Source organism: Saimiri boliviensis, chromosome 2, assembly GCF_048565385.1.
Source record: "Saimiri boliviensis isolate mSaiBol1 chromosome 2, mSaiBol1.pri, whole genome shotgun sequence".
Classification (NCBI taxonomy): Eukaryota; Metazoa; Chordata; class Mammalia; order Primates; family Cebidae; genus Saimiri; species Saimiri boliviensis.
The window spans coordinates 46,241,905-46,259,448 of NC_133450.1; the positions used below are offsets into that span (position 1 = coordinate 46,241,905).

At 46.8% G+C, this 17,544-nt stretch overlaps 1 protein-coding gene across 10 annotated transcripts in view; it reads right to left on the minus strand.

Moving 5' to 3' along the window:
• The window catches only part of SLC7A7 (solute carrier family 7 member 7), a 48,164-nt gene that overhangs the window by 2,894 nt on the left and 27,726 nt on the right, over positions 1-17,544 (minus strand). For all 10 annotated transcript variants that reach the window (XM_074393211.1, XM_074393210.1, XM_074393209.1 and 7 more), the window contains 3 exons: positions 4,393-4,518; positions 2,582-2,726; positions 58-181 (listed from right to left, as the gene is read on the minus strand). In XM_074393211.1, the coding sequence (XP_074249312.1) occupies positions 58-181; positions 2,582-2,726; positions 4,393-4,518 (395 nt within the window). The remainder of the gene's footprint in view (positions 1-57; positions 182-2,581; positions 2,727-4,392; positions 4,519-17,544) is intronic.

A 17,544-nucleotide genomic window follows, 5' to 3' on the forward strand; every position in this document is an offset into this window, starting at 1 on the left:
AATATACCCAGTACCCCACAAGACACCCTCAACCTTCTGCTAGTGAAAATCCTTTACCACAGCAACAGCATCACTGGCCAAGATCTCCCTCATGTCTAGCACAGTATAATAGGCCACATTGGTCAAGATGTAGATGATGGTGACAATGGGCATGGAGATGCCAATGGAGAGGGGCAGGTTCCTACAGCCAAATAAAATAAAATACACATTAGTCCCACAGTCATATCCCTATCTCTCCTTTAATCCTTAGACTTTCTCTGCCACACCAGTCTTTCCAGGTATGGAGACTCTTGGTACATTTCCTCAATGCATTTGTCTTTGAGGGTGCCCTGGATAGTGGGTGAAGCTGTGAACACAAGTACTAAATAACATTAGGGGAAAGGAATATCATGTTAGGCGATGGGACTGTGCAGCTGAGCACAGTGGCTCATGCCTGTAGTACCAACACTTTGGGAGGCTGAGGCAGGCAGATGGCTTCAGTCCAGGAGTTGGAGACCAGCCTGGGCAACATGACGAAACCCAGTCTCTACAAAAAATTAGCCAAGTGTCATGGTGTGTGCCAGCTACTTGGGAGGCTGAGGTGGGAGGATCATCTGAGCCAGGGGAGGTCAAGGCTGCAGTGAACCGTGACTGGGCCACTGCACTCCAGCCTGGGCAAGAGAGCCAGACCCTGTCTCCAAAAAAGAAAAGGATTAACAAAGAGTGTCCCAACATCATAACAGCACAGGAAAACGGGAGGTTATTTTGCTTTATACTCCAAAGATCTTTCCATGTCAGTATTCCGTCTCTAAGATTATCAACATTGGCAATTTTGTCTCAAGGTTAAGAAGTATAAAAAACTATGGAGGCAAATTGTGAAATTTAACATTTCCAGAGAATAAGATAGGCCTTCAGTAGGAAGAGAAGTGTGTCTATCTGACAAGGAACCTATGTCTGCCCACCCCTTTCCTCAGTTTGAGAACCTCAGGAGCCATCCTAACTGATGGGCAAAAGAAAGATGCCAAGAGCTCTCAAGGTCCCTGTAGCCCAATAAAGCCATGATCTCTATAAACATCCTTGACAGTAAGGCTGCCAAAAAGAATAGAGTGGGGCAAATACTCTGCAAATACAGAGTCATGCAGCTTCTGTCCAGGAGGTGGAAGCACCTCCAAGGCCTTGATCCTGTTTCTGTTCTCTTTGCTCCCATAGCTGTACCACCAGCTGTGTACCAAGAGTGCTCTTTTGTTTCTCAAGCCAAAAGGAGTTTATTGGTATGAGAATTGTGATTGTTTTGAATTAAAAATTTACAGAAGGCCAGGTGTGGTGGCTCATGCCTGTAATCACAGCACTTTGGGAAGCTGAGGCAGGTGGATCACCTGAGGTCAGGAGTTCAAGACCTGCCTGGCCAACATGGTGAAACCCGTCTCTACCAAAAATAGAAAAAATAGCCAGGCATGATGACAAGTGCCTGTAAGTCCAGCTGCTTGGGAGGCTGAGGCATGAGAATCACTTGAACCTGGGAGGCGGAGGTTGCAATGAGCCAACATCACACCACTCCAGCCTGGGAAATAGAGTGAGACTCTCTCTCTCAAGAAAAAAAAAAAAAAAATTTACAGAAACTTCACTCCTTGGTAAATCTTAGTTCCCAGAATCACAGAATTTCAGAGCCAGGAAAGGCCCTGGAGATCACAGAATTCAACCCCCTCAATTACAGATAAGGAAGCAGGCAAAGAGATGGCCGGGCAACTCCCTCAAGGTCAGCCAGCAGGTCAGTGGAAAGACAAACTCTAGGGCCTTGATTTCCTGTCCAGTGCTCTTCTCACTCTATGTCTACAGAGTAACAATGGTGGGGTGACATAACTGAATGACTGAAACTATACCACAATGTCAGTATGAATTTATCAAATAAGGCAGGGATCAGAGGAAAACAGGAAGGTCTCTGGAAGCCTATATCCCAGAGCTATGTATCTATGGATAAAGGTGGATAAAATATCTATCAAGGAAAATCTGTTTTAAAAACATACATAAGTGCATAATACAACCTGCTTTATAATTAAAGCAGGAATTAATGAACAAATGTAAAAATGCCTTTTAAAAAATTTACAAAGCAGCTAGGCGCAGTGGCTCATACCTGTAATCCCAGTACTTTGGGAGGCTGAGGTGGGCGGATCACAAGGTCAAGAGATCAAGACCATCCTGGCCAACATGGTGAAACCCCATCTCTACTAAAATACAAAAATTAGCTGGGCATGGTGGCACACACCTGTAGTCCCCCCTACATGGGAGGCTGAGGCAGGAGGTGGAGGTTGCAGTGAGCCAAGATCACACCACTGCACTCCAGCCTAGCAACTGATGACAAAGCAAGACTGTCCCAAAAAAAAAAAAAAAAAAATTACAAAGCATACATGAGAAAGTTCACATTGTAGCTCTGTTACTGTGATCATAGACAAGTTACTTCTCTGGGCCTCAGGCCTCCCATCTAGTAAAATGAGGCTGATAAAATCAACCTCAGAGGCAGTTGTGATATGCTGTGTGGCACATAGTAGGAGCCCATTAAATGATGGCTGTCACTGCTATGGAAAGTTGGTGGTGAGGTACCTACCTCTCAGGATTCTTGATCTCTTCAGTGACATAGTTGAGGGTGTCCCAGCCCGAGTAGGAGAACAGAGCCGAGTACAGTGCCAGGGCAATGTCACCCATTGCAGATGATGAACCCTCAAAGGAATTCTCAAAATGAGTGGAGGCTCCTGGAACCCAAGAACATTGGAAGGCAGAGGATTAGTGGTCCATTCTCCCACTTGAAGATAATAAAGTAAAGAACCGAGAGAATATGGTAAAATAATAGCAAGCAAATGGCCTACAACACCTTTGGCAGCAAGGGCACCAAAATAAGGGAACAGGAAACAGAAGAGAGGTGTCTACAGAGATAGGCCAGAATGCCCTGCATCCTAATCACATGGATGGGGATCTTGACAGGAAGAGTCCAGGGTAGCTTTCAAGGATAAAAAAAAAAAAAAAAAAAAAAAAAAAACACTATAGAGAGGCCAGGCGCGGTGGCTCACACCACCTATTACACTAGCACTTTGGGAGGCCGAGGCAGGCAGATCACAAGGTCAAGAGTTCAAGACCAGCCTGGCCAACATAGTGAAACCCCATCTCTACTAAAAATACAAAAATTAGCTGGGCATGGTGGCATGTACCTGTAGTCCCAGCTACTTGGGAGGCTGAGGCAGGAGAATCACTTGAACCTGGGAGGCAGAATTTATGGTGAGCTGAGATCGCACCATTGCACTCCAGCCTAGGCAACAGAGCAAGACTCAGTCTCAAAAAAAAAAAAGAAAGAAAGAAAGAAAGAAAGAAAAGAAAAGAAAAACCGCCAGGCGCGGTGGCTCAAGCCTGTAATCCCAGCACTTTGGGAGGCCGAGGCGGGTGGATCACGAGGTCGAGAGATCGAGACCATCCTGGTCAACATGGTGAAACCCCGTCTCTACTAAAAATACAAAAAACTAGCTGGGCGTGGCGGTGCGTGCCTGTAATCCCAGCTATGCAGGAGGCTGAGGCAGGAGAATTGCCTGAGCCCAGGACGCGGAGGTTGCGGTGAGCCGAGATCGCGCCATTGCACTCCAGCCTGGGTAACAAGAGCGAAAACTCCGTCTCAAAAAAGAAAAAAAAAAAAGAAAAAAAAAGAAAAGAAAAACCACCAGAGAGCAGAAGGGCTGGAGAATAGAAATAATGCAGCTCTGCAGGCTGCCTGATTCCTGCCTCCTACCCCAATCTGCCAATCCCAGCTCCCAGGGCATGGCTGTCAACCCTTTTGCCAAGATCAGCCTCCTCTGGGAGGCAGTATGCATGGAAGTTAAAGGACAGACTTCGGGGTCAGTCGGCCTGAGTACAAATTACAGCTCCTCTACTTACCAGTAGGGACTTGGGCAAGATACTTGCTTTTTTTTTTTTTGAGATGGAATCTCGCTCTGTTGGCCAGGCTGAAGTGCAATGACATGATCTCACGATCTCAGCTCACTGCAACCTTTACCTCCCAGGTTCAAGCAATTCTCTGCCTCAGCCTCTTGAGTAACTGGGATTACAGGCACCTGCCACCTGGCCTGATTAATTTTTGTATTTTTAGTAGAGACAGGGTTTCACCATCTTGGCCAGGGTGGTCTTGAACTGCTGACATCATGATCCACCCGCCTCTGCCTCCCAAAGGGTTGGGATTACAGGCGTGAGCCACCGGACCCTGCCCAAGATACTTAATTCTGCAGGCTGTTTCCTCATCTATAAAATGTGAATAATAATAATGCCTACCAAATAAGGTTACTGTAAGAAAGATATAATGCACGATGAGCATTGAGAGGAGTGTGGCTCACAGAAAATGCTTAACACAGATTAGTTGCTACTAATATTATTTCTTACCCTGGCCGAGTCTAACAATGCCTGCAATGATGACCGCAATCAGCGCCAATACTTTAGCATAGGTGGAAATATCTTGTACCCGGGTTCCCCACTTGACATAAGCACAGTTAATGAAGGTTAAGAGACCTGAAAGAAAAATAATACTGATTGGTGACTGACCCTTACTACCATTAGGCCCTTAGACTCCCAAGCAATTTTTCCAGTACCAGTCACCAAGATAGACTCTTCAGCCAAAGACAGATCCTCTGACCTGCTGTGCACTGGAACCCTCCAGCCCCAGAATGTCCTCATCATTATCATGTAAAGGCCTCCATACTCCCTACCCCCAGCACCTTATATGGGAGACACAAAACAAAGTGACTGTGGATCTGCTTACATAAAAATACACCCAAATTTCCAATCACAGCAGTGGGAGGCAACTGGGAGCTGTACAGGATTAGTGATTGTTCTGGCTCTTGGCTCTGAAGAGTCAGTCTTTCCCTCCTACCTCCCATTCCCCATGGGCTCCAGGACACAGCAGTCTGACTCTGTGGTATAACTGTCAACCTTGAGGAGTCCTGCTGTGACTTATCCAATGCTGAGCCAGCAGGTCAGGACGCGCGGCCAAGGATTAGGATGAAGGCCAGATTTCCTGCCCAGTGCCTGGCAGCTCAGCTGCCTGCTTTTGTGCTTGGAAAGATTCTTGCAGCTAAGAGTGGTTCCTGTAGAATGGGAACAGGGCATTTTTCCTGATGGGACAATAGAGAAGTAAGAGCCACACACATTCCCCTAGTCCTTCTACTCAGAAATACAGGTAATCCTTTTACCAGGGTTCTTAAGTAGGGCCTCCATACGTCTCAAAATTCTTTTTCGAAATGTTATGTCCATATGAATACAGACATACCTAAGAAAAAGGTTCATATCTTTTCTTAGAAAAGGATCATAGCTTTTATCAGAATCTCAAAGAAGTCCATTATCCCTCCCCCAACAAAAAAGTTACAATCTACTACTTGAATTTGAATTACTTGAAGAAATTCAAAAAGGGAAGCCCACACACGCTGTGAGGTTGACCAGTATCCTCAGGATGTGGCAGAGAAAAGAGTTGGAAAAAGCAACACAGATCTCCCACTGGTAGCACAGGGAATCACTTCATTGCTCCCTCCTTCCCACGTTCCGTAAGGAGGGCTTAACTTTAAAGCCCTTTTTCCAAGGGCTCCGAGAGCAAGGTCAACATCGCCCTGCCTTACCAGTCAAGAGAAAGAGGCTTAGTACAGGGCTTGCCTGCCTCATACCACCAACGCAGTCAGAAACGCTCTCTGCCTGGGTTCTCCTGGCAGTGGTGTGGCCCTGATGGTGTAGTCCTCCTGTTTTGTGGTGTCCTGGCCTCATCACATTCTGGCTACTTCATCCTGAGAAGCAGGAAAGACTGGCCTCTCAGAACAGCTGTACCATCTGCTCTCTCTCATCTTTCCACCACCACCCTCATTCAACTCCCGGCCCAAGTTCCTTTCCACTCTTCCTGAGAAGGGGCATTCCTGTCCTATACAAATGCTTGCCTTTCTGCCTAAACAAGAAAATAAACAACAAATCTTATCACAGGGCTGGGCAGAAATGTCCCCACAGCTCCAGGCCACACCAGTGCTAAGTTAATAATTAAAGACCCAAGTGTGCAGCACCACACAAAATGACCGAAGTGCCTGTGTCTTGCCCTCCACAAATCTTTCAAATCTGCTGATCCTCCTCAGCTAGTCACCTATCCTTTACCCCCCACTGGACTCCAGCCACTCAACAACCTAGTACCCCATCTCCCCGGCCTGTAACCACTGCCCTTATCCTAGGCGCTGTGGCTGGCTCACAACCACAAATAGCAGCCAGGTTTCCAACTAGAAGCACCAGCACAAAAATTGCTGCCACATTGTCAGGGGAATAGGATCCCCAAATACAAATTTATGATTCCCTGCAGAGTAACCATGGGTCACAACACCGAAATGGAAAAAGCTTACAGGACTCTGAATTCTAGTTCAGAGTCAGAGTCTGCAGCTTTGTGCCACAAGGTTCTCTTCTCAGCTCTGTCCAGGGATGTAGGCAGGGAAAAGGAGAGATATGCAACCAATTTACCACCCGCTACCACAGCAGATTCTGAATTGGAAATACATGGCGTGTTTATATTTTATTTTACTTTATTTATTTTTTTAATTTTTATTTTTTGAGGCAGAGTTTCACCCTTGTTGCCCAGGCTGGAGTGCAATGGCGTTTCAATGGAGTTTCAGCTCACTGCAACCTCCACCCCCTGGGTTCAAGCCTGAGCCTCCCAAGTAGCTGGGATTACAGGTATGTGCCACCAAGCCCCGCTAATTTTTTTTTTTTTTTTTTTTTTTTTTGAGACGGAGTTTCGCTCTTGTTACCCAGACTGGAGTGCAATGGCACAATCTCGGCTCACCGCAACCTCCGCCTCCTGGGTTCAGGCAATTCTCCTGCCTCAGCCTCCTGAGTAGCTTGGATTACAGGCATGTGCCACCATGCCCAGCTACTTTGTCGTATTTTTAGTAGAGACGGGGTTTCACCATGTTGACCAGGATGGTCTCGATCTCTTGACCTCGTGATCCACCCGCCTCGGCCTCCCAAAGTGCTGGGATTACAGGCTTGAGCCACCGCGCCCGGCTTTTTTTTTTTTTTTTGAGACAGAGTTTTGCTCTTGTTACCCAGGCTGGAGTGCAATGGCGCGATCTCGGCTCACCGCAACCTCCACCTCCTGGGTTCAGGCAATTCTCCTGCCTCAGCCTCCCGAGTAGCTGGGATTACAAGCACGTGCCACCACACCCAGCTAATTTTTTGTATCTCTAGTAGAGACGGGGTTTCACCATGTTGACCAGGATGGTCTCGATCTCTTGACCTCGTGATCCACCCGCCTCGGCCTCCCAAAGTGCTGGGATTCCAGGCTTGAGCCACCGCGCCCGGCTTTTTTTTTTTTTTTGAGACAGAGTTTTGCTCTTGTTACCCAGGCTGGAGTGCAATGGTACGATCTCGGCTCACCGCAACCTCCGCCTCCTGGGTTCAGGCAATTCTCCTGCCTCAGCCTCCTGAGTAGCTGGGACTACAGGCACATGCCACCATGCCCAGCTAATTTTTGTATTTTTAGTAGAGACGGGGTTTCACCATGTTGACCAGGATGGTTTCAATCTCTTGACCTCGTGGTCCACTCACCTCAGCCTCCCAAAGTGCTGGGATTATAGACGTGAGCCACCGCACCCGGCCAAATTTTTGTATTTTTAATAGAGATGAGGTTCCACCATGTTGGCCAGGCTGGTCATGAACTCCTGACCTCAGGTGAACCACCCACCTCAGCCTCCCAAAGTGCTGGGATTACAAGCGTCAGCCACTATGCCCAGCCTGCTTTTCTTCTTTCTCTTTTCTTTTCCTTTTCTTTCTTTCTCTCTTTCTTTCCTTTCTTTCCTTTCTTTCTTTCGAGTCTCGCTCTGTCACCCAGGCTGGAGTACAATGGCGCGATCTCAGCTCACTGCAACCTCCACTTCCTGAGTTCAAGTGATTCTCCTGCCTCAGCCTCCCAAGCAGCTGGGACTTCAGGCATACACCACCACACCTGGCTAAATTTTTTGTATTTTTAGTAGAGATGGAGTTTCACCATATTGGCCAGGCTGGTTTCGAACTCCTGAGCTCAAGTGATCCACCCGCCTTAGCCTCCCAAAGTGCTAGGATCACAGGCGTGAGCCACTGCACCCAGCCTGTTTTAATTTTTCTAGAGACAAGGTCTTGCTATGTGGCACAGTCTGGTCTCAAACTCCTAGCCTCAAGGAAACCTTCCATCTCAGCTTTCTGAGGAGTAACTGGGATTATAGAGAGGAGCCATGGCACCTGAGTGGCTTGTTGACATTTTAATCCCTACTGCTTCTCTACTTCTCTTTTTTGTTGTTGCTTTTTGTTTTTGGGGTTTCTTTTTTTTAGACAAATTCTCATTCTGTCACCCAGGCTGGAGTGCAGTGGCACAATCTTGGCTCACTGCAACCTCCGCCTCCTAGATTCAAAGTATCCTCTTGCTTCAGCCACCCAAGTAGCTGGGATTATAGACACATGCTACACATCTGGCTAATTTTTTTTGCATTGTTACTAGAGACAGGGTTTTGCCATGTTGGACGGGCTGGTCTCGAACTCCTGACCTCAGGTGATCCCCCCACCTCAGCCTCCCAAAGTGCTGGGATTATAGGCATGAGCCACCGTGCCAGTGTCTTCTCCACTTCTCTATCCATCTTTGTCCACCAGTATCCCACCTCCCCTACTCCTGAGCCTCATTCCTCAGCTACCAACCCACCTTCTAGCCCTGATCTGCTCTCTGTACTGAGTACAGAGGGCTCAGTTTGAATGAGAAAGTGAATCCTACAGAAAGAAACCAGGGAGCAAAGGGAACTGCCTGAAGAGAGCTAGCCCTCCTTTTCCTCAAAGCCCAGCTTCCTCCAGGGCCTCTTGGCTGTGGGAGCAGGAAATAGGTATGGCAGGCAGCAGTGCTGACAGGGCTTTTTGTCCCCACCCCAGCGGATACAGCTGACCAGTGGCCCCAGAGCCCAGCCAAGTACACTGCTATTGAAGTGGAGCCCAACCTCCTGCTTCAGGGCCAGGAACAGGAGGGGACTATGGGGTTAGGATAATATGGAGGCAACTGCAAGTTAACCTCAAGGGCAGAGATGCCCCAGTCTTCTACCTCTAGGGACAATTCAATCCCCACCCAATACTGGGCCAAGTCTAAAGGAGGACAAGCTGAAATCACCTTTGACCCTTGACTCAGGTGCACACCACCACACCCAGCTAATTTTTGTATTTTTAGTAGAGACAGAGTTTCACCATGTTGGCGAGGCTGGTCTCAAACTCCTGGCCTCAAGTGATCCACCCGCCTCAGCCTCCCAAAGTGCTGGGATTACAGACGTGAGCCACTGTGCCCGGTCTCATTCCATTTTTAAAGTGATCTATAGAGCTGGGCAAGGTCAGGAGATTGAGACCAGTGTGGCCAACATGGTGAAACCCAGTCTCTATTAAAAATACAAAAATTAGCTGGGCATGATGGCATGTGCCTGTAATCCCAGCTACTCAGGAGGCTGAGGCAGGAGAAACCTTTGAATCTGGGAGACGGAGGTTGCAGTGAGCCAAGATCGCACCACTGCACTCCAACAGAGTGAGACTCCGTCTCAAAAAATAAAATAAAGTGATCTATAGCTCTTCCTTTTACTAAGCCAACAATATCTTTCTCCCAACTTCTACCAGTGGTGCCAGACTTCTCTGCCTTCACACAGAATGAAGCTAAACCCTCTTCCACTCAGTGGCCTTTCTTAGCATTAAAGATGAATATCCCGGCTGGGCTCAGTGGCTCATGCCTGTAATCCCAGCACTTTGGGAGGCCAAGGTGGGCAGATCATGAGGTCAGGAGATCAAGGGCAGCATGGCCAGCATAGTGAAACCCCGTCTCTACTAAAAATACAAAAATTAGCTGGGCGTGGTTGTGCATGCCTGTAATCTCAGCTACTCAGGAGGCTGAGGCAGAAGAATCGCTTCAACTCAGGAGGGGGAGGTTGCAGTGAGCCAAGATTGCACCATTGCACTCCAGCCTGGGAGACAAGCGATATTCTATCTCAAAAAAAAAAAAAAAAAAAAGTCTGGGCGTGGTGGCTTATGCTTGTAATATCAGCACTTTGGGAGGCCAAGGAGGGCAGATCACAAGGTCAGGAGATTGAGACCATCCTGGCCAACATGGTGAAACCCTGTCTCTACTAAAAATACAAAAATTAACTGGGCATCCACGCACCTGTAGTCCCAGCTACTCAGGAGGCTGAGTTGGGAGAATCACTTGAACCTGGGAGGCGAAGGTTGAGGTGAGCTGAGATACTGCCATTGCACTCCAGCTTGGGCAAGAAGAGTGAAACTCTGTTTCAAAAAAAGAATATCCTTTTTATCAGGTAGGCCAATTAAAAAAAAAAAAAAAAAAAAAAAAGTCTGTGCACAGTGGCCCAGGCTTGTAATCCCAGCACTTTGGGAGGCCAAGGCGCATAGATCACAAGGTTAGGAAATGGAGACCATCCTGGCCAACTTGGTGAAACCTCATCTCTACTAAAATATAAAAAATCAGGGCTGGGCGCAGTGGCTCAAGCCTGTAATCCCAGCACTTTGGGAGGCCGAGGTGGGTGGATCACGAGGTCAAGAGATCGAGACCAACCTTGGTCAACAAGGTGAAACCACGTCTCTACTAAAAACACAAAAAATTAGCTGGGCATGGTGGTGCATGCCTGTAATCCCAGCTACTCAGGAGGCTGAGACAGGAGAATTGCCTGAACCCAGGAGGCGGAGGTTGCGGTGAGCCGAGATTGCGCCATTGCACTCCAGCCTGGGTAACAAGGGCAAAACTCTGTCAAAAAAAAAAAAAAAAAAAAAAAAGAATTAGCCAAGGCTGGGTGCGGGGTCTCACACCTATAATCTCTGCACTTTGGGAGGCCAAGGCAGGTGGATCACGAGGTGAGGAGATCAAGGCCAGCGTGGCCAACATGGTGAATCCCCATCTCTACTAAAAATACAAACAAACAAACAAAAATTAGCTGGGAGTGGTGACACATGCTTGTAGTCCCAGCTACTCTGTAGGCAAAGACAGGAAAATCACTTGAACCTGGGAGGCGGAGGTTGCAGTGAGCTGAGATTGTACCACTGCACTCTAGCCTGGGCAACAAAGCTCACAAAAAGAAAGGCGAGGGGAAGGGGAAACGGAAAGAGGAGGGGAACAGGGAGGAGGAGGGGGAAGGGAAGGGGAGAGAGAGAGGTTAGGTTCGGTGGCTCACGCCTATAATCCCGGCACCTTGGGAGACCGCTGACGGGCGGATCATGAGGTCAGGAGATTGAGACCATCCTGGGCAACATGGTAAAACCCTGTCTCCACTAAAACACACGCACAAAAAAAAAGAAGGAGGAGGAAATTAACCGGGCATGGTGGTGCACTCTTGTGTCCCAGCTACTCAGGAGACTAAGGCAGGTAAATCACTTGAATCCAAGATGTGGAGGCTGCAGTGAGCTGAGATAGCGCCACTGCACTCCAGCCTGGTGACAAAGTGAGACTCAAAAAAAAGTGTGAACGTACTGTACCCTTGAGTCTTTACTCGTTCAGGCTAAACCCCAGATTTTACAACTCCTTGTGGAGTAAATATGGCTTCCACACCCCTCACCATCCCAGGACTGCCATTTACTTCATTTTGTCATTTACTGCATTTACTTCACTGTGTTAGCATTTCCCCAGAAACGCCAGACACACATAGAAAACTCCAGACACTGTTGCAGACTACGAAGTCTCAACATGAAATCACTGTTTACTACAACTCCTTTCCTTCCCACCTCAAAGTGATGAGCTCTTTCCTCTCCTCTTTCAGGACCTATAAAAATGATTTTTTGGCTGGGCACAGTGGCTCACACCTGTAATCCCAGCACTTTGGGAGGCCAAGGCAGGCTGATCACTTGAGGCCAGGAGTTTGTGAGCAGCCTGGCCTACATGGTGAGACCCCTGCCTCTTAAAAAAAAAAAAAAAAAAAAAAGATTTTTTTCAGCTGGGTGCAGTGGCTCATGCCTATAATCCCAGCACATTGGAAGGCTGAGGTGAAAGGATCGCTTGAGTCCAGGAGTTCAAGATCAGCCTGGGCAACGTTGTGAGAACCCATCATTACCAAAAAAAGTTTTAATTAGCCAGGCATGGTGGCACACACCTGTGGTCTCAGCTACGTTGGAGGGTGAGTTTGGGGGGATCACTTGAACCCAAGAGTTCAAGGCTGCAGGGAGCCGTGATCGCAGCATTTCACTGCCGCCTGGACAATACAGTAAGATCCTTTCTCCAAAACACAGTGATTTTTTTTCCCCAAGATATAGGACTTTATATTCAGTCTTAGTAAATTTTCTCTGAGTTTTTTTGCATTATTCTTATGTATTAGACATGGAATTTTTCCTTCTTGATTTTATTCGTTCAAATCGCTTCGATTTTGTGAAATCCGCAAATTTGATCAGCATACCTCCTGAGTCTTCACTGAAGTCACCCTAAAAATGTTGACTGGGGCTGGGCGTGGTGGCTCACACCTGTAATCCCAGCACTTTGGGAGGCTGAGGTGGGCAGATCACGAAGTCAGGAGTTCAAGACCAGCCTGACCAACATAGTGAAACTCCATCTCTAACTAAAAATACAAAAAACAGTCGAGTGTGGTGGTACTCGCCTGTAATCCCAGCTACTCAGGAGGCTGAGGCAGGAGAATTGCTTGAACCCAGGAGGTAGAAGTTGCAGTGGGACGAGATCGAGCCACCGCACTCCAGCCTGGGTGATAAAGCAAAACTCCATCTCAAAAAAAAAGTCGCAGACAGAATGAAGATTGCTAATCAAGTAACAAAACAGGGAAATCATTCTAGACTATCTGGGTGAGCCCAATGTAGTCACAAAAGTTCTTAAAGATGAAAGAGGGAGGCAGAAAGGTCAATGTCAGAGTGGTATAATATGAGAAAGACTCTCCCAATTACTGCTGACTTTGAAGATGGAAGGGGCCATGAGCCCCTAGAAGCTGGGAAAGGCAAGAAGATGTATTTTCGGCCGGGCGCGGTGGCTCAAGCCTGTAATCCCAGCACTTTGGGAGGCTGAGGCGGGTGGATCACGAGGTCAAGAGATCGAGACCATCCTGGTCAACATGGTGAAGCCCCGTCTCTACTAAAAATACAAAAAATTAGCTGGGCATGGTGGCGCGTGCCTATAATCCCAGCTACTCAGGAGGCTGAGGCAGAAGAATTGCCCGAACCCAGGAGGCGGAGGTTGCAGTGAGCCGAGATCGTGCCATTGCACTCCAGCCTGGGTAACAAGAGCGAAACTTTGTCTCAAAAAAAAAAAAAAAAAAAAAAGAAGAAGATGTATTTTCTCCTTAAACCTCTATAAAGAAACGCTGCCTGATATTAGCCCAGTGAGACCCATTTCAGACTTCTGACCTCCAGAAATACAAGATAATAAATTTGTGTTGTTTTCAGACACTCAGTTGGTGGTCACTTGTTAGAGAAGCAATAGAAAACTATTATATCAGCTGGGTGTGGTGGCTTGGGCCTGTAATTCCAGCACTTTGGGAGGCCAAGGAAGGCTGATCCCTTGAGCTCAGGAGTTTGAAACCAGTCTGAGCCACATAGCGAAACCCTGACTCTACAAAAAATACAAAATTAGCTGGGCATGGTGGCATGCGCCTATAGTGTCAACTACTCAGGAGGCTGAAGTAGGAGAATTGTTTGAGCCTGGGGAGGTCAAGGCTGCAGTGATCAGTGATTGCACCAGTGAGTGCATTCCAGCATGGGTGACAGAGTGAGACTGCCAAGAAAGAGAGAAAGAGAGAGAGAAAAAAGAAAGAGGAGAGAGAGAGAAAGTGGGAGAGAGCAAGCAAGCTAATTGCAGGCAGAAAACTGGAAGCAGCACTGGGTGGAAATATTCATTACACTTACTGAAAAATGCACAAAGGGGAAGTGAAACCCTTGACAGCTCTCTGGATCTCGGTGTACTGAAATTCCCTCTCACTGCAATCAAAAGAATCTAAAAGTGACCTTACCCAAAGGAGGCAGACATCCCGTTCATAGCATATCCTCAAACAAGTATGTACATCTCTCTCTGATGTACTACATCAATCCCAGCTCTTCTAGCAAATCATCACTTTGGAACAAAGTATACTCTTTCATTATCATATTCTAATCAAATACCGCTGATAGCTATAAAATTGTTTCCTCCTTTCAGTAAAAGGTCAAATACGTTTATTAGCCTTATTTGTAATGTTTGTAGATACAAGTTCAAAAGCATCATTTCTGATCTCCCATCCTGTTTTCTCCAAATGCATTACTGAGCAGCTCCTCCACCTTTATTCTCTAGCTATGTAGTACCTGATAGTCTCCAAAATACCCAGATTTATAGTTTTATCTGTGCATTTTCCCTCTTTTTTCTAAAATTTCAGTTTTAAAGCCTTGTTATACACGTCTCTCCCAATCCCTATAAACCTCCTCTATCCTTTACCAGGAGTCTATTTCTCTGGAATCTTAGAATTTATGGCCAGGAACTCTTCTGTGTTCTGTTTTCTTTCACATACACAGCCTTCAACTGACAAGAGAAATGAAAATTCCACCTGCCACTCAGTTTGCTACTTTAAACTTCATGACACCAGTGAGACATCTCAGGTATCTTCTGACTGGTGACATCATTCATCCCACAGCAATCAGCAGAAGGTTAGCAGTCCCTAGGCTTCATTGATGTGAACAAGCTCTTGGTCACACGTTGCTCAGAAAAACTGCACATTTCTACATTAGGCTGGGTCTGTGTATAGTCAGATGCACACTGTTCATGGGGAGAGGCCAAGCCCCACTACTGGCATACTCAGGCCTGCAAATGCTCTGATGTCTCCAAAACACTCTACCACTGCTCTCTCCTCAGAAGGTCCGGATTTAAGCTCTCTGGAAATGCCTCATATCTGTTGCCTAAACCTGAAGCTTTCGAGTCTCTTCTTTTATTTTCTTTGCTGCATGCTCGTTTGTTTTGTCTATTGTTGGTTTGGAAAACTCTCTACACCTTAAAATTACATTTTCACCCCAGCTTCTTTGATACATTATTTCTTCTACTCTCCCTAGGTGCTGTTATTTCTCTCAGATTGCAGATGGACTTCAAATTCTTTTACCTTTCAGACTACAGAAATATTTCACTACAGGTGTGGTAGCTCATGCCTATAATCCCAGCACTTTGGAAGGCCAAGGTGTAAGGAACACTTGTTGGCCAGGAGTTGGAGACCAGCCTGGGCAACATAACGAGGTCCTTTCTCTATAAAAAATTCAAAAATTAGCTGGGCGTGGTGGTGCACACCAATGGTCCTAGCTACTTGGAAGGCTGAGGTGAGCGCATCACTTGAGTCCGGGATTGAGCCCATACTCATGCTGCAGTACTGCAGCCTGAGCAACAGAGCAAGACTTTGTCTCAGAAAATAAAATAAAAATTTTAAAGAAACAACAAGTTTGCTTACTCAGGTATCATGGGTGAGAGCCTCCGAAATTGCCTTTGCAAAATTATGACTGAGACAGTGAAAGAGATCTAACTTAGCTGACTCCATCTTGCTTCTAACCTCCAAGCTGTCCTTATTCATTCCAGAACATAGGCTGAACTAATTTTGGGAGAAAATTAGTTTATAGTTCAAACAAAGATGGTAATAGCCCTTTTCCAAAGCAGACCTCCTTCTTGCCTGGGGACTAGATTGCCTTTATAGGACTAATATTAGCCACAAGATTGGAAATTATGGTTTAGGGCCAAGAGTAGTGGTTCGCACCTGTAATCGAAGCACTTTGGGAGGCTCAGGCCGGCGGATCACCTGAGGTCAGGAGTTTGAGACCAGCCTGGCCAACATGGTGAAAACCTGTCACTACTAAAAATTTTTTAAAAATATTAGCTGGGAGTGGTGGTCCATGCCTGTAATCCCAGCTACTTGGGAGGCTGAGGCAGGAGAATTGCTTGAACCTGGGAGGCAGGGGTTGCAGTGAGCCAAGATTGTGCCACTGCACTCCAGCCTGGAAGACAGAGCAAGACTCTGTCTCAGGAAAAAAAAAAAAAAAAAAAAAGGAAATTATGGTTCAGGAGTCAAGCAGCTGGAGGCTACAAGATTCTGACCCTCCCTAAACTGCTCCTAAGATCAGTGGTAGAGGTATTTTGCAGACTCTGCCCCTGATGGATCAGCTGGCCCCACCCAAATCAATAAACTGGCTTATTTGATCGTGTGGCCATGACCAAGGCAAGTGACTAAGAGCAAGAAGACTGCTCCGACTCCCTATGATTTCATCTCTAATCAATCCACACTCCTGGCTCACTGGCTTCCCCCGACCCACCAAGTTATCCTTAAAAACTCTGCTCCCAGAATGCTTGGGGAGACTGATTTGAGTAGTAATAAAACTCTGGTCTCCCACACAGCCAGCTCTGTATGAATTACTCTTTATTGCAATTCCCCTGTCTTGAAGAATCCGCTTGGTCTAGGCATCGGGCAAGGTGAACCCTGTGGGTTACTGGATCAGAGCCCTCCTGCTTTCCTTCCTGAAACTCAGTCAGCACTTTTGTTCCTGTGGCTCTGACCACTCTGAGGAAGCAAGCAGGCAGTTTGTACCAGGAGGCTGTCATAGTAACAACCCCGTGAGTCCCTTCTCCAAGCCATGTAAATCAAATCCTTATTGGTTTGCTTAGCTAGAGTTCAGTTCAAGGCCTTAGAAACCAGATCTCAAGCCTGAGCAAGCATCAGTATCACCTGAGGAATTTGTCAACCTGCAGCTTCAGGGCCCCAGCCCCGAGAGGTTCTGATGCAGAAGACCTGAGACAGTTTCCCAGGTGAGTATGAGGACCTGCTTCTCTGAGCGTTTTTCCGCAGGTGATTACCTACGGAAATAACCACACACAGAGCAACTGTATCAGAACAGCCACAATCCTTTGCTAACTCAGGGCTCTCTATCCTGGCTGCAAACTGGCATCACTTGACGAGCTTTAACAAAGTCCATTGCTCAGGCCCCACCCAGACCAATGAAGTCAGAAATTCTGGGGTGGAACCCAGGCATCGGTATGTTTTTCTTTTTTCCTTTTTCTCTTTTTCTTTTTCTTTTAAACTAACCGAGGTGCCATGACAGCATTGGTTAAAACTTCCCAGGTGCTTCTGAAGTACGGTGACAACTGAGAATGGCTCTTCCCACCTCCAGTGACACAAGACCCCCATTAATTCTCCTCAAAAGCAATTTTTCTGCTTCTTCAATTCTGGTTCTCCAAGCCAATTTTCATCTCATTCCTTCTCCCCAGTGGTTCAGATTTATGTATTCAGGGAATGGGAGTGATGAATATTGTTTTCTCTTTTTTTTTTTTTTTTTTTTCTTTTTTTGAGACAGGGTCTCACTTTGTTGCCCATGCTGGAATGCAGTGCCACGATCTTGGCTCACTGCAGCCTGGACCTAACAGGCTTAAGCAGTCCTGCCACCTCAGCCATCTGAGTAGCTGAGACTACAGGTGTGCACCACCATTCCCAATTTTTAATTTTTTGTAGAGACAAAGTTGTCCAGAGTGGTCTAAACTCCTGAGCTCAAGCCATCCTGCTACCTCAGCCTCCCAAAAGTGCTAGGATTACAGGC